The sequence below is a fragment of the Electrophorus electricus genome, chromosome 3, assembly GCF_013358815.1.
Source record: "Electrophorus electricus isolate fEleEle1 chromosome 3, fEleEle1.pri, whole genome shotgun sequence".
Lineage (NCBI taxonomy): Eukaryota > Metazoa > Chordata > Actinopteri > Gymnotiformes > Gymnotidae > Electrophorus > Electrophorus electricus.
Window position 1 is genome coordinate 8,032,890 of NC_049537.1, and position 22,786 is coordinate 8,055,675.

The window sequence follows — 22,786 nt, forward strand, 5'->3', positions numbered from 1 at the left end:
ATACGTTTTCATATAATATCGTCAACTGAGTTCATAATGAAATGTCATAAATCTAGAGAGAATGTGAATTAAAAGAAAATCCAGAACTTCTGGATTATCATGAATATCAAGAACTTCTGTCACGCTAGTTATTAGATTATAGACATATCGAGAGATACTGATACATCACACGGTCCAAGATCGTCAACATCTTTTGTTCATTAACAACTCCACCCACGTGAGGTAGGCAGATTCACAAATAGGGGCAGCGTTCGCCTGCACACCATCCATACTTTTAACACTAACAAAGACGCCTCTCTTTTAAATCTTCAGTGGAACCCAATAAAGAAGATTACGTTCTCACTTTATTTGTCTGTCCACTTTAGCAAAAGTTTTGTAAGTGAAAGCTGTGCAACCTGTTCATGTCCATCGGTGTCTAATCGCTCGGCTTCTGTATACTGTTTTAAGATATTCTATAAGCTCTTCTTAGCCTAACTATGGTTTATTACTTTTAAAATTATCCGTGTCGAGTCATTTGTGGTTTAGTTCAGTGCTTTTGATGTGAAACAAATAATAGTTTGACAATACTTAACTGAGTAGAACGCATCAAGAAGTAACGCAAGGAGAAGGCACGTGGAAAAACGAATCAGAAGGCAAGGATGGGAGCCAGCTGGTGTCTCGCGCTACCGTCGCTGCTGCTGGTCCTGCTGTCGTGTCCCGGGAGCGCGAAGCCTGCGCTGGAATTTCTAGCAGTACAGGTAGGCGCCTTTATGTGATTATTGCTTTAATTTATTTGTCTGGTATATTTCTAAGGAACCCACATTTTATTTTACTCTTTTTGCTCTCTTTTATTCAGTACAGTGAAGAGTAACTCAGGTTTTATGCCTTACCAACAAACAAACAAACAAACAAAAAACACAGGTTGGAAAAAAATCTAGACATTTTTATCTATTAGGATAATAGGAAGGCGTGAGAGAGAAAGAGTTTTTAAATCAACCAGGTTGTCTGAAAATTTCCAGTAATTTGCAATCTGGTTATGTGTGCTCTAACTGTTCTCTTACCCAGGTAACAATCTGTCCATACTAGGTGTTGTTCTCAGTGTAAATCACAGCACAGTGTCACTTACACACTTCCATAATGAGCATTTTTTTTGTTTGCTTTTTGTTTGTTTTCTCCATGGACATACTTGTTTCTTCATTCATATCAAAGAAAAGTTTTTAAATGGTAATGGTAGTAAAATGGAACAAGTTCTGGGTCACAATAATTGACAGGGAGAGAATCACTCACAACTTGCTTCCTTTGTTTATGGTAAGCACAACTAATCAAGCGAGCTCTTCTCAAAACTACCAAATCCACACATCACAGTTGCTGGGACTCTGTGTATTGATAAATCAATCATTCATCAGTCCTGGTTTTGCACATTTAAGTTTTTCTTTTCTTTTCCTCCAAAGCCTGAATCATGAGACCCTCTTGTTGAGAATACATTTAGCAGTTGTAAAAAGATCTTCGAAATTAAAATAATTCTTAAATAGAGCAAAAATATAATTAACTTTGAAATACTGAAGTTAAAGTAAATGTACACTATATGATTGCTAGTCACCTTTTTAGTCATTTCTCTTTCTTCATTTAGGACTAGATAGTAGACTCTTATTCCACATTATTATACTGATTCAGTATAACACTGTCAGATCATCAGTAATACAATAATACAAAACATATTTTGATAGTAAGTGTTGGTCTTATACAACTTATACAACTTCTGTGTTCTATGGGGGATCTGCATGGACTGATCAGTTTTAACTGCCTCTCAGTGTGTATTTCTTGTTCACAGGGCAAAGGTGGGGCTCTGTCTAGCCGGGACACAAGGCAGTATGATGATGTAGATTATGACAGCTTTGTTGGCCTAATGGGCAGAAGAAGTACAGGTACGAAAGGCATGGAACTAAATAAATATTGAGCTCGCAGTTCCTGCAGCAAAGAGTAATGGCCTTTTCTAGAAGCCCACCGAGGGTAAAAGTTGTTGACCACATTTTTCATCAGGTCACCAGTTGTAGGCTTCTCAGGATACCTTTCAGTGACTTTGCAGTCTGATTGTCTTTGTTTTACAGTCACAGATGCTGTGCCTCCACTGAGATGTGTTTGCTTCTGATGTCATTTCATAAGTATTTTAATTGAAACAGGAGCTGTGGTGAAAACTTGGCCCTCTCCTCTGCTATAGGTAATTTGGATATAGATGATATCTTTGTTGGATTGTTAGGCCGGCGAAGCTCAGACTCTGGTGAGTTGGGGTCTCTGTGTGTGTGTAAATAAGAGTGGGAGAGTGTTGGTATAAAGCAGAACTTGAGCAAGAAAGAAAAAAAACTGACATCTAGTGGTCTGGTTAGAAAACTGCATTAATTACAGTTTCCTTTGTTTGTTAATACAGATATACCTCCCTGGGCAGGAGAGAGCAGAGCCAGGTTTTTCATGAAGAACAGGAAGTTCAGGTGATGATTGGAGTGCCTTAACGCACAGGAGTGTGAACCTGGAATTACCTCATTTAGTTAATCCTGCCATACCTCAATTTTAACATACATTGTTATAGCATTTACCCTGCCCTAAATGGATCTTTAGTAAACTCGAGAGCCATCTCTGAGAGGCATTTCTCATAGGCTCCTGCCATCTGTGAATATGAGTGGTCATAAAATACATGTATGTATTATTTAGTTTTCCTCTGGTCATTTCACAAATTATTGTATTTGTGGTTTTAACTGATGGTGTGTGTTCCTCTCACAGATCTCAACAAGGTGTGTGAAGTTGTGTCTCACCTGCTGAAAATGCATGTTAAACACACTATCATGATATAGAAAACAAGACAAGAGATCTACATGCAAAGCTCTTTCTGATATTTAGGTCTTCTGTATGTTACTGTGTACATTTAACATTAAAGAATGTGACTGATTTGTCGGTCTCAAATAGAACTTGCCTTAAAGGTTTCATAGTGCACAAATGACCATTAAAACATCAGTTGCATAAATGCTTTAAATTAACATAATGAATGTATCATATCTAGTCACCAGCCTACTTTATCAGTATCAAAAACTAAAAGGGTTACAATGACCCAACTCCAACATCCCTTTCATCTGAACAATGCAACAAAGTACATTTATTTATAGAAAAGCACAAACTTCAAAAGCAATTTACAGCAAAATAAGTCTTTATTAAATATGCTGGTCATTGTACACCACTGATTTATTTATTGATTTTCTTCTATGAAATGTTGCCATACTTCTATAAATAAAAACTGCAGGGAAATTACTATACATAATCCCCTTTACCCCTATAAGACAGTTAGGAAGGGACCTCTGTACCTTTGGATTAGAGAGCAAGAAATATATATGATAATGCTCATTCAAAGCAGCTAAAAGCATTAGAAGTATTGTGGGTTTACATACTCTCAACAGGCATAATGTGTTGTTCTTCAGAGTAACAGGGATCTATGAACATACACCTCCCTCATTGGAAGCCATATCCAGAAGGTGTTGAGAACTGAGGACTCCTGAACACAAAACACCCCCCCCCCGGACTCAAACCCTTAAACAGCTTTCTTGAGCAACAAAATGATTCACTGCATCAGTAAAAATAAACACAGAAAGGTATTTAGATTTACCCCATCACCCTGTTACACTGTAATGCCTGAACACTGGAAACATGTCGTCAAAAGTCTATGCATGAAATGAGTCCTCACCTCCAGCACAGTGGGAGGAAGCTGGACAGCGTTAGCGTCACAGTGCTGAGTAAACAGGGTACACACGGCCCTGCTGCATCTAGAGCGGGGCTGGAGCTTGTCATTTGTTTAAGGAAAGTTCAGGACTGTTATGCAACATCAAGGAACTGTGCACACCCACTCCAAACACACCCTCAGCAGTCAACACGTTCACTTAGAAATGTAGAAGATGCAGAGAGAACAAAAACCTTTCACTTTTTATAAATTTCAAAAAGAAGTAGAAAAACAAAAATCCACTACATATCCAACAAGCATATACTATGACATGGCGCACAGAGATTTGGTTTTGGTAGAAAAACAATCACTCACTATGTTTAAAATATATTTTAATCAAAAGTACATCATTCTGTCAGCTAAGTATGTGCTCTATCCACAATATTCCTTTAGTTAGGACCAGCACAAAGTGCCCTTGCTCCTGGGAAGGTAACGGGATTTCAGTGGTTACAGATCAAGATTAGACCTTTACATTAGTATTGAGAACTGTACCAGAACAGCCAAATGCAACACACTGTCATCATAAAAGAGAAAAGGAGTAACATGCAGACAGTTAGAGACAGAACAGTGTCCAGTTACCTCCTCCAATGTTAACTTAGATCTAATGAAGCAGTAACTGGTTAAGTAACTTAAGAACTAATAAGTTAAAACTACCTAATTTAAAGAACTCAAAGTTCTCTCTGTGGGTTTTGAGAAATTGGGAGAACAGAAACTATTTTAAAAGTGATGGCAGCTGGCTGCTAGTGGGGGTTAGCCCATTAGAAACAGTACAGGGCTTTACAGCGATAGTACGGATAAGCACATGCACAAAACCAGGCCAACTCTTACACAACGGCGCACGCTGGGAGGAACCATTATTCTAACTCATGTTCCATTAACTTCTTGGCAAGGAGCTTTTTTTTTTCTCCCCAGTTTTGCATAGTCCTTATTTGGCTTTCCCCCCTACTGAGCACACCAATATTGCTAACTGTCAAACTAAAGTAACAGTAAGGTGCATAAAATCTCGACAATGAGTTCAGGTGAAAAGGCACAAACTGCAGTATTCAATGTTCGATGATATTTTTTTGTTTTGTTTTTTTTTACAAAGAATAAAGAAAACAAAAGGAAAGAGCAGCCTCTATTTCAAAGGCCACAACTGAACCTCTTGCACTATTACACCAGTAAATCTCATGTACTGAACTCAGAGGAGTGGATAGTTGAAGACTAGCTGGGAGAACAGGTTCTGCAGGCTCCAGATCACTACAGCCCACTGTCTCCTGCAGTTTGCCCTACATGCCTTTGCTTAGCTAATGTGTAGGGCAAGGACAGAGGAAAATGCATCAAAAAGCAGTAGACAGAACATGACCATGACTTTACATCGGGTTGTGAACAGTGCTATGACCATAACACAGTGGGCAGCACAAGTCAGTCATACTGGCATATAAGAGAGGTCAATAACACAACCTCCCACAGAAGGCTTAAGCATCCCTCCATGATATTCAGCTGTAATTAAAGTGGCTACTGAAAATAACTAGGAAAGACTTTAGGAACGCAATAGTATGTCTCTTATACTCAGTCCAAGTTTAATATGCACACACACGGAGGGAGTAGGTGTATTAATATTCCTAGCCATGCTGGCAGTAGTGAAGGGTAGTTGTGTTACTATTATTCCTTACAGCCAATCAGACTCACGCTGGCAGATGACAATGAACACTGACATCTCTCATGGTAGGATGTGCCTGTATATACATGACAGGTACAAACTGATCTGTAAAACTGACTTATGGCCACTGCAGCTCAGTGTACACATTGACAAAGTTCTTGATCAACAGGTTTGACATAAATTTCCCAATTTCAAAAGCAGCAACGACTTCCACCTACTGAGCAGATGCCACAGGAACTGAAAGCCGATTGCTGTTTTGTCTAGGCATATATAAACATTCTGGTCACAAGTGACACAGATGAATACATTGTTAAGGCATCAGAGATGAGCCTAATTACACCCTGAACCACTCCATACGTGCAAAAGTGTAGACATGCATGCACGCTTATGCACACACACAGTGAGGCACTGTAAATATTTAAGCCTTCATTCACAAGACTGTGCAATCATTTCAACACTATCATATACAAACAGCACACAGTAAAACACCTTCCATCACCATATAATGAAGAATCTTTTACAAATGCTCAAATGCATACATACACACACCCACACACCTTTGCTATGTAATTCGGGAGCAGATATTCAAAACAAGTGCATAAAAACCCTGCACACAAAATAACACTCTGGTCCATTTCAAAGAGATCCATCATATCAAAATTCCAGGTGTCCCACTGTTTGAAAACACCCCAAGAACAAGGCTGCTATAGCTTCTTCTCGTCAGGGGGAGGAGCTTTATTTCTTACTTCCTGAAGTCCTGCTTCCTGCTTCAAGTCCTCATGTAAATGCTTTGCCCCCCTCTCTGCTGTCTTCCTGAGGGCATCCTGAAGGGCAGTAGGTTCAGGGGCTTGGTAGCGGTAGCGGTAGCCAAAGGCACGCAGGTGATACGTGTAGTACTCCAACAGGTACATCATCGAAGAATCCACATAGTGGAAAGAGACAGCCAGATCTGAGCAACACTGTGGGCCCTGCAACACAAAATGGAATGGAGGTGGGGTGTCAAGGGCCTCTAGCTTTGGATAAGTAATGCAATTTTAGTTGGTTTTTTTTTTGTGAGCATTGCTTGAAGGGGTGAACTGGCAAAGCAGGATATTGAATTAGGTGGACCCATAACAGTTCATTTCCTCATTGAGCTAGGAGTAAAAGGCATGATGAAACAGCATGGAGCTGCCTTAAACTGGTACAAAAAGCTTCTACTTTTTATTTTCTACTCTCAAATTGCAGTGTGTACACCGCAAGCTCATTGTCATATGAACAGGATTTTGAAAATATAAAATTGAAAATCTCAATTTGGGACACATTTGCTTTGTCTATCATAATAAACCGCTTGAGAACACCACCTACAAGGTAAAGGTGTCAGTTACATAATGACTGCTTACTAGCAAATTGCTGCGGTACAACTTGAGGTGAGCAAACATAGAAACACACCTATTTTCAATAGCCTTAGGTTGTGGTCCATCAATGGGGAAAATGCTCTAATCATATTTCTCTATAGCTTGTACAGTACATGTAAAAAGAAATGCAAATAGAATATAAAACTAATAATTTCCTCCAACATTGATACGGGTGATCCTTGTAAAAGAGAACCTTATTTTATGTTTATATAAATGAAACCAAAAGAAATGTAAAAAATTTAAAATCCAACTTCCTGAAAGATCTTCAATTCCCAACTGGAAATCAATGCTGGGTGTAAGGTTGTTGCTATCTAAAAGAACTCTCTCAAACGACACACCTTTCATTACACGTACTTCTGAACACTAACTTGAACAAAACTTCAGCATGGAGGAGAAATGTACACCAGAAAACTCAAAGATCTCGCCACAAAACTCTCACACTCAAGATCTCTGATTACACTTGTTGCCAAGAGATGTAAACTACATAATATTGCAGCACTTTAGCATTCTAGTACACTCAAAAGATGAGCAGGTTTAGGTGTTATAGCTCTTAATACAAATGTTTGTCAAGAGGCTTAAGAGCATCTTGGCAACTGTGAAAACTGCCCATATAGTGGATGCTCATATAGTGATCTGTTTTAAATAAGTAGCCCACAACAAGGTCATGTTGGATTAAGATCATGCTTTTTGTGGTATTATTGTGGCAAGTGTGTGCATGGGTACAGAAGTGTTTATGGTCCTATTTGATGAGGTGTACACAGTTGGAGAGGTTTCTGAGGTGTTTAGACTACAATGATCCTATATTCTGAAACATATTGTAATACTCTCATGAAGAAGCATAGGTCTTCTCCAGAAGGTACAACTGGAATACATAACTATTTAGTGCAATAATCCAACCAAAGTTTATATGCAAGGAAATTAATGGACTTAAATGGACTTCAAACAGATCCAACACTAATCACCAAACTAACATGGTGGGGCAAATCTCAGGTACTGATGGTATGACAGCAACATAGCATCAGTAAAAATGCCAAAAGCTCTGCAGGAATGTGCTTTTCACAGCTGGAGTGAAGTTATGACGGCTCAGTTTAGCTCTCACCTCAACAATGGGGTAGTAGCAATAGTTCCAGTACCAGAAGCTCTTGGGGAACTTGCCAGTGAGGTGTTGCTCTGGTACAAAAGGATGGAAAGTCTCTCTGTGCAGCGTGTCCCTGGAGTCCCCTGCCAGCACGCCCATCTTCTCCATGCATTGGCCCATAGCCAGGTCCTCCACCGATGTTGTGTGTGTGCACGCTTTGGTGCGGAACCCTTCCACAAACCTCTTCAGAGCCTCCCTGCTAAGTACATAGCCTGCCCCGCCACTCATGTAGCCCTGCTTGGTGTAGGGCTTGAAGCGCCGGCCAAAGTACACAGGCTCATCTGGCGAGTGGTTGGCCAGCATCCACCGCAGGTTGTCCACCACCACGTATGTGTCATCGTCGGCCTTGAGGAACCAGTCTGCCTCCTCGCCATGTTTCTGCAGGGCGTAGTGGAAGGCACGAATGGTCTTCCAGTACAGTTGGTCACGACCCTCCTTTGTGTTGAGGCCCACCGCTGGGAAGTCAGGGTCATCGACAGAGCTCATGAATACAACTATGTTGCAGTGCCGGCTCCAGGTAGCCTTCACATGCCGGGCTTTTTTCTGCAGGTTGTCAGGACCGGTCATGACCCAACAAAGAATGCGCACCTGCTCGTAGAGGGCGTCTGCCACTGTACTGTCTTCATCTATGCAGGAAAGTAGTAAAACAGCAATAAGGAAGGGGAAAAAAGACCAAATGAATGAATGAACAACTGCAGCCCACAGCCTGGACTCAGAGCTATGGTTTGGTCATTTCTGTGTGCTGGTATTGGTGTCGAAAAAACAGAAAAGCAAACAAAGGTGTGAAGTTACCTCACTATGACTCATATGAGCCATATGTCAGTGTGAAAAAGCATCAGTAGGTTATATGGGTATGGGAGAAATGCCATGATTACTGTGTAAACTTTTAGAAGGTCATTATAACTGACAACATGACAGGGACCAACAAGATCAAAGTTCTGTTGAATCGCAAACATGCTCAAAAGTGCAGTCATACCAAACCTTTCTTAATATAATATTGTTACATGTGGTGAAACCTCTATTAGAATTTTAGCAGTTCTCAAAACTTTGTTAGCATTTTTTAAAGGAACATTATACCAATAATTGTATTATTTTCCAAGTACATTGTTACTCATCTCAAACGTACTACTCCAGGATGTGGCACTGAATCAACAAGGTGACCTATGTGGACTGGTGGTATTCATTACCTGTGAGGTGTGGATGATTGAGGTTGAAGAGAGCTGATCTTTCTTTTTTCCAATTCTTATCTTCTTCCTCGTTCTCTTTAATCTCCTCTGTGTTCTTCTGGGGAGAGAGGTTTCTGGCAAACCATACCTGATGTAGGAACACGTACAGGCTGCATGTGCCGACCAAAAAACCTACATAAAACGAGGACCGGGGACCGAGAGCTTTCATGTTGATCAGTTTGTTGCCCGTAACTCTTATCTTCACAATAGCTGCACATAAAAAAATGCGGAAATAAAGAACGTAAGCAGTAGGTAGCGTCTGTATTTAGGGTAACATTTTTTTCATTGTAGGGTGTTCTTACAAAAAAAAAAAAAAAAAAAAAGTTTGTTTAAATAAAAGTTCAGTTAGGTATTGACGAACGGAATCCACGTACTGGAACATGTAGCCGCTAGCTAACTCGCTCCAACAATGTGCGACGAAGAAGGCTGAAAACTGAGTTAGCTGTCTAACCGTGAGATAAGCGCGTTTGACGACTTGTTCATCGTGACTAGTCTCATGACCCGTTTGCTACCTAGCTAAAGTCGTTGGTAAGAAAGACATCATAGCCTAGCTAGCTAAGTATTTTTGCGTGAATTTAAAAAAACAAGAAAGTGACAAATTATGAATTGGCACATAGCTAGTTGGCTAGGGTTAGCTAGTTAAAGATCTGTAATCTTCCAGACTGTATCCTAAAACAACATTTAACAGGGCTTTCAAGATAGTGACATCTAGCTAGCTAGTTAGCTAACTAACATTGGATAACATTAGACAGCGAAGACTGGATGACTAATCTAATTATCTTTATGTCCAAAAACAGATTAATGACTACGATCGCGAATTGATAAACCCTTCTAGAAGCTCTTGATAACGTTATAGCTAGCTAAATTAGCTAGCTAGCTAGTCTGGTCGTTAGTTAGAAATCGGCAGGGGATTAGCTATCATACCTTACCTGAAGACACAGAAATAGCGAGCGTTAACTAACTAACTGTAACACATCAGACAAACATATGACATATCATATATTTAGATAACTAGTTAGATATGGTCTTACCAGATTCTGGCTTTCAGTCAAACTGAAGCACTAAAACAGAATGTCAGCCTTGTATCCATGTCAGCACCCTAGCCCACTATGTTAACAGCTAATGTCAATCATGCTGCAGTTCTCGACTCCTAGTCATCCGTCTGCCAAAATGGGGACCTCCAAAACATGACCGAAAGAATAATTAACGAGACAGCTCATTCATTTAGTTTAATTAATTTTCACTAATCCGTCTATATCTTGTAACTACTGGCTAATGTTTCGTTCTGTTCAACGCGTCTTCGCCTAGCTAGTTAGCTAGCTTAGTTAGTATCTCTAGGATATCGTTTCTCAAAGTGTGGCGCGCCTCCCCGGGGGGCGCAGACGCGTCAAACCAGGGGTTTCACGTTAGATGTTCATTCAGACAGAATATAGGTGTACAATGCAGAGATATTTGACAAAAATGACAAAAAGAAAAACAGTCGATGATTCCGAGACAAACAAAACAAGTGTCCGTAACCAACCAAAAACCAAGTCCAGAAAAGGTGACGAAGCTTTTCTTGTTTTTTTGGTTCGTAGTGAACGAGGTGGGAGATGAGAAGAGATGTCTGAAAGGTCTGGCAGCGAACAGTATGAGTCCCGACTAACTAGGTTAATTAAGAAGACACTTGGAAACATTATACCACAGTCACGCCAATATCATCAGCGCTTTAAACCTCTTTACGCGATTTTGGAAGTATTTCGCTTCTCGCCGAAAAGTAACACGTCTCAAAAAGTTGAAGTTGTCTTTTTTTGGGGGGGTGACAAAATGGAAGCTAGCTAACTAAAGTACATAATTTAGGATGTATCTAAAAGTCATGATCTAAAGACGCAAACGAGTCTCCATTGTGTTTTTTCCCGCTGTACACTAACAAGAATGTGAAAGCTAAAGCTAAGCTAGCTAAAACACTCATATCGACATAGACGTTTGGGTGCATATAGTAGACCATATGGTGAGCTCTGGGGACTCTGCTGAAAAAAATACTGGTTTAGTGAGGGCTATTGTAAAATGGAATCATCACTGACTGAGCTTTAAAATGTTTGTGAAATATTTTATTACTCCTTTCACATCACATGGTTATTTTTTATATAAAGCCATATCCAGACTTATACATGTCTAATTGATTCCTGAAACACAAAGAAAGGGTACGTTGAGCAAAAGCCTCAACAACTAATTTTCATATTTTATTGTGTTCTTTAGTAGCAATGTGTTGTACATTTTGGTAAGTAAACATGAATGGGCAATGACAGCTACAAAGGCTTTGAGAAATGCACCCCAAGATTATTCTTAAAAGGTGATAGCTCATGTCAATGATAAAGACAAGATTATGCACTTTTAGTCTTTTTAAAAACTTAAATACTGAAAAAATACTGAATGAAATTTGTAAATGTCAAATTAACTTTGTTTCTGAGAGCAAGGATGAATGGGATTTACCTGCTAATTATAATTTAAAACCACACAGTGATGCCGAAAGATTTTTGTAATCTACAAATATGTATAACCAAAAAGATTATTTAAAGCCATTAGCACACTGAGTGCTGAATAATGTTCTTACCTTATTGAGCCACCAGATTGCATTTTAAAATATCTACTGGTTTCAGGTAAAGGACTACTGGTTTCTGCATTTAAAATAGTTTAAAGCTATACCTTCGTGGAGCACATTTCATCAAAAGCCAAAACTATGACCCAGTGGTTTGTTACTACAAAACCGAAAAATCTACTCACTCAAATTACTCCATTCCCAATACCCCAATGCTATTTTAAGGGCAAGCTAGTCATGTTTCCAAAGAGAGCCCTTATTTGTTGGCAACATCTGAACAGAAGCTATACATTTAGGAGTAAAAATAAATAAATCTCACATTCATGCCAGACATACTTTATGTAGAAGACGTGTCACTGTTCAATCAGAATATGGTTTAGACATGTTCTTTTATATAGTTACGCAGGTATGAGGACAACCTGCTTATTAAACAGGTGTAGTTCCTCTGCAGGACTATAACTCTGAATTGTTAAGTGTCTGCAGAACATAAACCTGGTCTATTGTATGTTTATTAAAACTACTTTAAAGCTCAAACATTTTTGAGAAGCAGTAACTGCTACAAATTTAGGTCATCTAAAAATCCAATACTGCAACACTGATCTTACTAATAAAATCCTCAAAAGCAATCAATCAATCAATCATTCATGAGAAATACTCAATCATACAAGTAATGACTGTATATCATATCATAGTACCTTGCCTAGCACTTAGTTGTGGAAGGTACTAGGTCAGAGTTCTAATATGTGGGTAGAGTTTACCCTGTCTTTTGTCTAATACTTTTAAAAGAATCTTGTGCCATGTTTTTCCAAATGTCATTCTCAGTAATCTCATTTCAAAGACTCCCTCACTGTATGCTGTATTCCCACATCTGTCCTGATTGTTTGGTGCCTCCACAATTAAGATTCTAAACAGTGCTTATTTATTTAAAGTGCTATAAACTCTCCAAAGTTTCCTCAAAACAATTCTCAAACCCTCAGGGGTAGATTTAAAAACATACAATTGCTTAAATTTGTTAAGAGTTGTATAGATATATGATATATGGGAATGAAAGGGTAACCAAAGCAGAGAGGACCCTGTGAATCAGAACGCCTGTCCAGGCTGTCTTAAAGCAATGTCACCCCTGAAAGAGACACATTAACAGTCTGGAATCGATCAACATAAGACACACAGACACACATACAAATATAAATAGCATTGCTAAGACAGGCAGCATCAACAAGAAACAGCTGTGGGGGAATTCCTGTTCAATAACAGTGGCATCTGTGTTAAATAATGTCCGTCACTGGAAAATCATAAGAAAATGTAATCCAAGAGACATTTTACAATTTCTTTTTGACTATGAAGCTCCTACTAGACTGTGACAGGCATGTGATGAATGCTTTAATACCCTCTTAAGTTTAGTGACAATCATTCAGGGGACAGTTTGATTAAACCACTTGCACAACTTCTCACAACATGAAAGACAGTGTTCATGACAACTGCAGTCCAAGCAAGGGCTAAACGGCCTTGAGAGAGTTCTTCTGTATTTCAAAATACAATTTCTCCCTTCTACCTCTCTGAGGTGAAAGCATATGGAGGGAAAGACTTTCAAAAGTCTAGTTCATCAGATTCACTGGTTCCTGTAGATTGGCTCTCATCTTGTTTCTCTCCCCAGACAAATCTATAGTTGTTTTCCAGTTCCTGTTGTCTCTTCTGCTCTTTGTACACTTCTTCTGTTCCTCCAGTCTACACAAACAGCAAAATGATATAGAAGAAAAAGAAAGAAAGAAAGAAAGAAAGAAAGAAAGAAAGAAAAAGAAAGAAAGAAAGAGAGAGAAGCAATAATTCACAACTATTATTCAGGAAATCTATTCATCATGCCAAAACCATAATATACAGTATGTGTACATACATATTGATACACACTGTGTGTGTGTGTTTCAATACATATATACATTCACACAATTACACTGTACCAATAGATTGCTCAAATGTTAGTCAGCAAATACAGACAATCAAACACTGAACATTCAAGATAAACCTATACAAGCAACAAACATTTATCACATGCCCAAATTAAATGCTGTAAAAAGCCAAACCTGAATTATTTTCCAAAATACCAGCACCAGGTGCTACAAAACAGCAGAACCAATCTAATATGTTTGCTGAACATTATATATTATTTGTCAAACTCTTAATATGAAGAGCTGCTGGTGCATCTTTTTCATATTTGGTTATGATGAAATGTGAATTCATACCAGCAGGTTTATGAGTAGTTCTCTAAAAGATTTAGTATCTTCCTCACTCAACCACTGGTCTCCGGCCTCCTCTGCTGTTTTGCGTGTCAAAATCTTTACTTCTATCTTGCCTGAAACAGATAAACAAGTAATTTAAAGTATTGCCATCAGTTACAGACATAGCATCTAATCACCACCTGATACATGCAGGGCAAGATTTATTTACTATATGAAATGCACAAAAACATTTACACATAAAATGGCTCACAAATGTCTTCACATGCGTGCGTGCATACATACACAGAGAAAAGAGAAAAGGCATGCAAGTGATAGCTAATGAGACAGATGAGAGAATGAATGGGGTATTTATCAATGCCTGTTATGGCGATGCAATATATCCTTTATTATTCACTCCTGCAATATTGGCCTTTGCAATACTGGTATTGCAAAAGAATTAAAATATGCAAAATCATGTTTAGGCAGATCTTTAACCACAGCACACGTAGGGTTCACCATTATATTTAAAATGTATTACAAGGCATATCAGAATATAGTACTTTTTCCATAATGTGCAGCCCTAATACTTATGCTGAGCTATACATCATGATTCCATTTAGTCACATCCATATAAAATTAAATTGACACATCAAAAATCACACTAAAGTAAGCAACTGGTTTTGCCAATCGTGCATTTCTTAGAATTTCTACTGTGACTGGGAACATTCTTCTCAATGTAACTATGTACCATATTAAAGAGATGCATTTTAACTGTTTGAAAGCTTTGGCTGCTTCAAAAACCTGAGTCCATACTAAATCTTCAACAGCTACCTCTAACAACATATGGAAAATATTTATCCATCTACAAAAAAAACCATACAAACAAAAACAAACCACCATACCAAAACAACAACAACAGAAACTGTCAGACATTAATGAAAAAAACTTCCCCCCAATGAATTTACTGCAAATGCCTAACAGGCTCAAGCTCTCTTCCTAAAGATTCCACTCTAGAATTTGATTTTAATTTTGAAGAGACTAATATAAATTTTCTGCCTATTAAATGGAGAGAACATACAAAGCTTTTAGGGATTAGGGATCAGATATAGCATATTATTTCGAATTTTATTACGAAGTAAATGCTGAATACAAAAGAAAAAAAGCCCTGTTACTTTAGAAATAGAAATACCACAATTCGCTTAATGTAGATAGGAGTCAATAAGATTAATCATAATGTAGCAAGATTCAAGAGAAAAGAAGTCAGGCGAAAAAGTGCTGATCAGGGCCACTCAGAAGAGGAAAGTCAAGGATTGCCAGGAAAAAAAAAAGCCAAAAAGGACATCTGAGGGCTCAAGCTAAACTGCGTAAACACACACAAGTGGATAGTACTTAACGAGTGTGTGCGCGCACTCTGGCCTACCTTCGGCCTTGATGCCAGCTCTTTCTAGCTGTTCTTTGACCACTTCCTGAATCTGCTGCCACTGGGGGTCACTTTCGCCCAGCTCTTGCACCTTCACACCCCCCTCACGACCGTCGCCCCCAACAACAGCTCCTGAGGCCACGTCTCCACCCACCTTATACTTAGTCACCCTGATCTTTACCTGCTCTCCACTGCCATGCTCCTGCGCTGAGGTAATAAGAGACAAAGAGGGGGAGGGAGGGGTACGTTACCCTAGCGACAGTGTAAAATTCACCCTCCCTATATTTGAGTTTATGCTTTTGTCTCTCACAAAAAGGTACCGTCTTCATGCAACCCTTGCTTAGGTGAAGTGCAGTGTTATTTTAGCATTTCTAAACATGACGGTAGTGCTTGGCTGTACAGATAACTTTTAGGGAAACAAAAAGGTGAGAAACAATGAATACTGACTGAACATGAAGATGAAGTGTGCCTATCTACATATGTATATGCACATATGTAGATTGAGTAAATACATAAAGCATAAAATCAGGATTATGAGCACAATCTAATACATATTCACTCATTTACGCCACCCACACCTTTACATTAACCATAAACACATTTTTACACGACTTCATATAGTCAGTCATTCATCGAATACAATTACTCCCAAAACACTCCCAAACCAATCCGTTTACCTGGGGTTTTGGGGACGAGGTTTGGGTTGTCATGAGCAGCGCTGTCCCCCCTCTTGGCTGGACTGTCTATATTGTCATGCACATGTGTGTGTGACTCTGTGTCTGATTCAGTATCCTGTGCAGTCTTATCCTCGAGACGATCCAGCAGTTTGCCCAAAGTGTTCTCCAAAGTCTGTGTTGCCTGGGAGCGATCAAACTCCCCTTTAAGACCTTCAGTCTCCAATTCCTGCTGAGCCTGAAAAAAACCCCAGTATTGACCAACAAAGTTAGTGTTACACATATACAATAATCAATAAGACAAGGTACGCTTTGAAAATCTTCAGTGTTCAGATTTGATCCATGTCCTACAATTGCTTTGGTTGCTTTTGTGCTACCATTTCTATTAGTAGTGCTGTTTGTTGCACACAACTACATTTTCAACCTTTGAATCATGGACCATAAAGACAAGATTAACATTATTTAAAAGGGTCCAAGCACGTCTAAAGTTGTATTTCATTTTTAGAAGTGACACTATGTGTTCCACACTTTAGAGGTGCTTGAAACTTCATGCATATGATGTCCTTACAACAAATCTTATATCTTAATTATATGTTGCTGAAAAGCCAATTTTAACCAAACTTCAGCATAATGACCAAATTTCAAAGATTCAAGTTAACCATGTATGCTGAAATGATGTCATATGTCTGGAGGGTTAGCATTCAGGTTTCCAGGAATCAATCATTCTTATTAGTTTTGGTGACAAGCAGCAGACACATGGAACTGTGCAGATATAATATAGTGCAGATATAATATAGTGGGTGCCTCTGGACAACCCAGTTTTGGTACCCAGACAAGCCATATTCTTAGGTTTGATCTAACATGACTGAAATCTGCATGGGAGAGAATAATAGGAGCCCATACCTCCTCAATAATGTTGTCAAACTCTTTCTGCATCTCTTCTTTAATCTCCTCTATCTTTGAGGGAGATACTGAGAGATCTGCCACTTCTTCCTCAAACTCTTTAAGAAGTTGTTCATCTTCATCTCCTTCTTTGCCTTCTTTTTCTTCTCTCTTCTCCTCCTCAGTTTCTCTATTCTCTGAAGACTGGCTCTTCTTATTTTTGAGCTGTTCCTTCTTATACTAACGGGGCACACAGGATGCAGGGAGATGTAATAATAAGGACTGGGACTGCTGAAGGGACAACAGTGTTTTTAAGTCAACTGCATCTGTAATGTTATTCTATTCAGCTAAATGTGTGAACAACAACAACCACCAAAATGATTTATATAGTGTTTTTCAATAACCCAAAGATTCTTACAAAACAAGACAGAGTCGTAAAATAAACAGAGCCAGCAATATAAGGAAATAGAAAAGAATACAGGTACAAGTCAAGAACAAAGATGGAGCAACAAAGAGTTGATGAAGTTCGGAAAGAGACACAGAAATGAAAGGAACAGATTAGGTGCAGGGCAGGTTGTATGCAAAAGAGGGGAGAGGGAAAAAATAAAGTTTTGAGATTGCATTTAAATGTAGAAAAGGATCTGGATAGTTTAACCTGAGGGAGAAGGGATCTCAATAGACAGGGAACAATGCTAGAGAAGGCTAGATCACTAAGCATGTGGGAGGTTAGAGCATAAAACTGCCTCTCTCTCTCTGTGTGTGTGTGTGTGTGTGTGTGTGTGTGTGTGTGTGTGTGTGTGTGAGTGTGTGTGAGAGAGAGGGTGAGCAAGTGCTTTTACAGAGCAAGTGCTTTCAGCACTCACGTTTCTGTTACTCTCCCTGAGGTGCTGGACAAACTTCATCAGGTCTGCAGGGTCAGTAATTATTTTAAAATTAAACTTTTCTTCTGCAAATACTGTGGACAAAGTGAGAAAAGTTCATTATTATATGTTTAAGTGGTACCTCAGGTCCATTAGTGGTACAACATGAGATTTTTCTTTCGCAGGTTTTAAGTTGATAAGCCTTCTCAAAACCAGTATTACAGTGTTCCTAGTGAAACTCGCTGACTGAAGAAAAAAGTTGCCTACCTGAGTCCTAGTCCACACCAACATGGCTAAATTGGAGAAAACATCCATTTTCATTCATTGTACCCATTCATCTACACTATAATTGTTTTCCACCACTGAAACAGCATCTTTTTAAATCCACTATCCAAATTGGGTAATTCTGAAAACACAGCTTATGTTGTAGTGTGGAAAGGGAAAATGGAGCTCTTGGGAAAACAATTACAAAAGTTATCATATACCCTTTACAGTTTCAAAATGGTAGAACCCAATGTACTGTTTAATGCAGTAGGAATGTTAATTTCATGTTTAGCTGCTCTGTATAGTATACAGGCTTCATTTTGTTGTGCAAAGATTGTTTTATGTTTATTTATCCAGTTCAGTGGGTATCAGTAGTAGACTGCAGTATGCAAAACAAAGCAAAAACTTCCCCATGTTAGTGTGGGCTAGGCCTGTTGCTACAAGTAAGCAACATATTCCCTGCAAAATAGACCAGGTACATTAGGTCCATACCTATAATATGGCCACACAATAAATCTACGTTCATTTTGTGTTAATCTGCCAATATATTGTTGCTACTCAAAATCTCTCTTACAGTCATTATCCTCAGGCTGGTTATCTTGAGCACCGCCAGACTCCTATAAAAAGATGTTTAAACGTTAATTGAGGTGCTCTTATGAAATGTTTATCTGCATAAAACAACCGTGAAATAGAGAAAATATATCACCCAAAGTTAGTATTAAGTAAATGTGAAGGCACTGTGATGCTGACTAGTTAATCATTCAAACAAAGATTTTCCTATATCATTAATTGTCACAAGCAAGACTTTCACCATTGGAACTCAAAACTGTCATTTTCAGTCAAAAATCAAATCTGATTAAGACACCAGGATATACTTTTCAGTGCAGTTTGGAGGTTGGGGGATGTCAACATTGCTGGACTCCATTGGAGAATTGTCTGTTACAATAATGTTTAGGAACATTTTACCAAAAACAATTCGGTCCGAGTTCAAAAGCATAAACATGTTAAATGAGTACCTTTAAAGTCTGATAATGAAAGAATGGGTTTGCTACATGTTCTCAATTTCATAACATGTGATTTGTGAAGTAAAGTTTTGTTAGTCTTCTCCTGTAAGATTCCAGCATACTAACATATGTATTTTACACATCTTACTGTAGATTAGAAGCAAAAGGTGTTTAGCTCAGGTTTCATAAAAATTAAATTATTCCAAAACATTCAATTCTAAGCACCTGGTTTTATTAGCTCAAGCCAGCAGGTAATTTGTGAAACCTACTGATACAAACTCATAACAGAATGTGTACCTAGAATTCAACACCTTTTATTCATATTTCATGACATGACCAATATTCATGACTAAACATTTTTGATCACATTTTGTTTCACCATAGATGTGGTTATTTACTGGTATTTACAGATTACCTGTAGATCAGGTGTCTGTGGGTCTGTGCTCTCTGGTTTGATAACTCCCTCCCAGAAATCTCTATCCTCTGACTCCTCACTCGCTGACTCACCTTCTGCCAATACAGCCTCTGTATTCACACACATACAGTGCATGCAACAGATATAAAGAGAGCATGAATAGAGAACATGTCAATTGGAACACCAGAGAATTGGAAAATTCTGAATTCCTGGTTACTCACTGACCTTTGACTTCAGACCCTATAACAGGTTTATCAGCAGATATTACAGGCTCTTCATCCATTTGATCATTTCCTGTACCTTCAGTGCTTTCATCCTTGGACAAAATTTGATCCAAGGTTTTCAGCTCTTCTGAGATCTGCTCTACTTTACGCTTAGTGTCAGCTGAGAACAAAGGCAGTAATATTCAACCACCCACCCAGACATATTGAGTGAGTGAGTGAGTGAGTGTGTGGTGTGTGAGAGAAAAAGAGAGAGAGAAAAAAATGTCAGTGTATGTTCAAGGTAAGGGGCAACAGCCAATTCACAGACCAAACTCTAAAATTCATTCACAAGAAGGAGTGAGAGAAGATTTTGTATGCTTATCTCCCTGAGAGAAACCTGCATATGTTTAAAACTGCACTCACACACTTGAGCTTTGACATAGTCCATGTACTGCTGGGCACTGAGAGCAGGCTGACACACAATAGCTTGGGGCTTGGCAGAGGAGGGTGGCTGCAAGAGCGGGTGTTGGCATGTTCGAGAGGTGTGTATTGTAAGAACATAGCGACAGGACTGTGGCTCATCCACACGAGCTATATAATCAGTCGAACCCTCCTCACACACAAACTAGAAAGGGAGAAGAGACACAACAATTCAACTAATCACATGACAACCATATGACTGCTTGGACCACACAATGTCATCTACTAAACTTAAGAGGTCAGAAACCGGTAAGGCATTTCTTTACCAACTGGTATATTTTTAAAAATAAATAAAAAGAATAATTAAAAAAAATATTTAATTCACAGATGGTCTTAAAAGCATGTGCAGATGAAGTTCAGGAAGTGTGTTTGCATATAAATGTATACATGTTCTCACCCTGACTTCCGACTCTCTAGGGCTGCCATTCAGGTCACACTTGGAGCCATTGACATATGACTGACTGTGATATCTCTTTAGCTTGTGTTGTTTAGAGGCCTGAAAGAGGAAGTGAAAATGAGAGAGGAAAAGCAAATATTATAAAATGTACTTTATGGTACAAACAGTAAATACTGTCTAAATCAAAGTTGTGTCCCACCTTAGCAGTTTCATTGGTCCAGTCAAATTCAGACTCAAAATAACCAAGAAATAGCACATCACCTTTAATCTCTGAATCTGTAAAAACAAAAAGGCAAGCAGTATACAAATTTACAATATGCATCTAGAATCTTTAAACCGTATTTATAAATGACTTAAATTCTAATTACAAACAATGGACAAAATAAATGGATAAGAGATGGAAGGATAAGACAGATGGAAGGACTGATCACTGATCATTTATTACTGATCAACTAAAGGACAATAGAAATTCTCTGTTTATTAATATTAATGTAAAGACCCAATACAGTCTTATTTCATACTCCTTAAAACCCATTTGGACTTAGTGGCTGATACCGCCCCATCTGTGAAGGGACTCAATATTGAGCCAAATGGCTGTGGATAAGGAAGACTTCACATACCGCTCTTTGAACCGTGCAGCTGTCTCAAAGAAGATATATACTGTATAGTATATGTACTGTTAAAATGTTAACAGCAACAGACAGATGCTAGAAGCAATCGTAATAACCAGATGCTAGAAACTGTTACCAAAACCTATGTTTAAAAAAAAAAAAATTAAAGAACTCATCAATTTTGCCCAATATTAACAGATATACTGACCTTCCAAATGGTATTGTCTAATTTGCTGGCCATAGCAGAACTCATAGGTCCACCAGTCTTTAGTCTGCAGATAGAAAATACCAAAGCAGCATCTTTTTACAATGTATATAACAGCAGTCTTGGTATATATTCTGAAACCTCTGTGCCAAATCAGACTCATTATATGCAGTTATAATGTAAATTTAAAAGGTAAACCACCTTTGAACTTAATCCAGATCAAAGTTTGCAATAGTCTGTATAGTGATATACACAGCACAATGCTTTCTGTATCTTGCCGATGACGGCTCTGTCATTTTTGATCTTGATGCAATACAGGTTTGCCAAGATAATGAAAAAAAGAAAAGCAACCTTGACCAAGCAGGGTGCAGTCTGCATGGGCTTCAGGAGCTCTGGGACCTCTGGGCCACTGTAGCCCTGAGAGTCCACTTCAGACACAGGATCCAGGTGGAACCTCACTGCCTGAGCAGGCAACCGACACTCATAAAGCTGCTTGTACTTATTGGATACAAACATTACATCCTCCATCTGACAGAAACAGAGACATGAACAAACACAGATAGGAAAAGTAAAAAAGGAATGGAAATTAATATGAAACGAAATATCTAACTAGCTAAGTAAATTTTCATCGATTAGTCTCAGAGCAATAGTTAATATGGAACTTACCAGCTAATTCATCTTAGCTAATTATTTTACATCGATATTACGTCCACACAAAAATAACAGACAAAACCATTTTATTTAAAAAAACAATTCTAGAGTTTTCCCTTCTTATAAACTGACAAAGTAGTTTTCAATAGTATCTAGCGATTCATCTGATAAATATAGCTTTACATAAGAAAAAGAGCTAGCTAGAAACAAACTAGCATTAGCCAGCAGCTGTCAAACTAGCATTTGGGGAAATTGCTATAGGTTAACGTTATTGTACCGTTAGCTAGGAAGCTAAAGTCGTTAGCTAATCACCATTATAGGTGATCTGCGAATATACACACGAGGACAGATTTAAGAACCGTATTAAAGCTAGCTAGCTAGTTTAGCCGCGTTCGCTGGTCTGTGAACTAAGGCTTAGAACTATCAAGCACTCTTTGCTAGCTTGATGCCGTGTTAACCAGGGAGCTAGTTTGGTAGGTTAAAGACTTACCTGTCCCATAATAACGGGGTCGGGCAGAATTTGAATTCCATATTTCATTTCATTTAGCTCCTCTAAATTCAGAAAAGCAGAGGCAGAGAGAAGACATACCAAGAATAAAACATACAATCCCCTTAACCACCTAACTAATGAACCAGCCATATTTCTCTCACATTCCAAACTAGCTATCCAGCGTTGTCAATTCACTTGCTATTTGTTCCAAGACAACGGATGTACAGCATAGAGAATTGGGATTGGACAACGTTGAAGTAAAACGCTTTACGATTGGATCGGATAAGCGTCAATCAACTC

General features: G+C 38.6%; 3 protein-coding genes across 5 annotated transcripts; 1 reads left to right on the plus strand and 2 right to left on the minus strand.

Moving 5' to 3' along the window:
* The first annotated feature begins 261 nt into the window (after nucleotides 1-261).
* On the plus strand, nucleotides 262-2,939 carry tac3b (tachykinin precursor 3b). Of its 2 annotated transcripts, XM_035524477.1 has the most exons (6): nucleotides 262-375; nucleotides 580-737; nucleotides 1,811-1,904; nucleotides 2,198-2,257; nucleotides 2,405-2,465; nucleotides 2,755-2,939. In XM_035524477.1, the coding sequence occupies exons 2-6, from the start codon at nucleotides 639-641 to the stop codon at nucleotides 2,771-2,773; spliced, it is 333 nt and encodes a 110-aa protein (XP_035380370.1). In that variant the 5' UTR covers nucleotides 262-375; nucleotides 580-638; the 3' UTR covers nucleotides 2,774-2,939. The 2 variants fall into 2 exon arrangements, 1 of the variants encoding a protein (XP_035380370.1); XR_004775814.1 differs by having other exon boundaries at nucleotides 262-737; nucleotides 2,160-2,257.
* A 1,872-nt stretch (nucleotides 2,940-4,811) lies between these two features.
* On the minus strand, nucleotides 4,812-10,935 carry c1galt1b (core 1 synthase, glycoprotein-N-acetylgalactosamine 3-beta-galactosyltransferase, 1b). The gene is made up of 4 exons (XM_026995900.2): nucleotides 10,171-10,935; nucleotides 9,101-9,349; nucleotides 7,875-8,539; nucleotides 4,812-6,349 (listed from the first exon to the last, which is right to left on the minus strand). Exons 2-4 carry the CDS (start codon nucleotides 9,306-9,308, stop codon nucleotides 6,086-6,088), a joined length of 1,137 nt encoding a protein of 378 aa, XP_026851701.1. The 5' UTR covers nucleotides 9,309-9,349; nucleotides 10,171-10,935; the 3' UTR covers nucleotides 4,812-6,085.
* Nucleotides 10,936-11,348: 413 nt separating this feature from the next.
* Nucleotides 11,349-22,643, minus strand: os9 (OS9 endoplasmic reticulum lectin). 2 transcript variants are annotated; one of them, XM_026995898.2, is made up of 15 exons: nucleotides 22,487-22,643; nucleotides 21,697-21,873; nucleotides 21,349-21,412; nucleotides 20,729-20,805; nucleotides 20,530-20,628; nucleotides 20,076-20,277; nucleotides 19,675-19,833; nucleotides 19,450-19,559; nucleotides 18,605-18,647; nucleotides 17,770-17,861; nucleotides 16,928-17,146; nucleotides 16,028-16,262; nucleotides 15,351-15,557; nucleotides 13,955-14,064; nucleotides 11,349-13,442 (listed from the first exon to the last, which is right to left on the minus strand). In XM_026995898.2, the coding sequence occupies exons 1-15, from the start codon at nucleotides 22,634-22,636 to the stop codon at nucleotides 13,305-13,307; spliced, it is 2,082 nt and encodes a 693-aa protein (XP_026851699.2). In that variant the 5' UTR covers nucleotides 22,637-22,643; the 3' UTR covers nucleotides 11,349-13,304. The 2 variants fall into 2 exon arrangements, with proteins under 2 accessions (XP_026851699.2, XP_026851700.2); XM_026995899.2 differs by lacking the exon at nucleotides 15,351-15,557.
* Between the last annotated feature and the right edge of the window lie 143 nt (nucleotides 22,644-22,786).

Coding starts and splice junctions, on each gene's coding strand:
- os9 (XM_026995898.2), bottom strand. CDS start 22,636: ATGGCTGGTTCATTAGTTAGGTGGTTAAGGGGATTGTATGTTTTATTC. Junction 20,806..21,348: donor TAGACAATACCATTTGGAAG/GTCAGTATATCT, acceptor TTGTTTTTACAG/ATTCAGAGATTAAAGGTGAT. Junction 17,147..17,769: donor TCAGGGAGAGTAACAGAAAC/GTGAGTGCTGAA, acceptor GTGCCCCGTTAG/TATAAGAAGGAACAGCTCAA.
- c1galt1b (XM_026995900.2), bottom strand. CDS start 9,308: ATGAAAGCTCTCGGTCCCCGGTCCTCGTTTTATGTAGGTTTTTTGGTC. Junction 8,540..9,100: donor CAATCATCCACACCTCACAG/GTAATGAATACC, acceptor TTTCCTGCATAG/ATGAAGACAGTACAGTGGCA. Junction 6,350..7,874: donor GCTACTACCCCATTGTTGAG/GTGAGAGCTAAA, acceptor TTTGTGTTGCAG/GGCCCACAGTGTTGCTCAGA.
- tac3b (XM_035524477.1), top strand. CDS start 639: ATGGGAGCCAGCTGGTGTCTCGCGCTACCGTCGCTGCTGCTGGTCCTG. Junction 1,905..2,197: donor AATGGGCAGAAGAAGTACAG/GTACGAAAGGCA, acceptor CCTCTGCTATAG/GTAATTTGGATATAGATGAT. Junction 2,258..2,404: donor CCGGCGAAGCTCAGACTCTG/GTGAGTTGGGGT, acceptor TTGTTAATACAG/ATATACCTCCCTGGGCAGGA.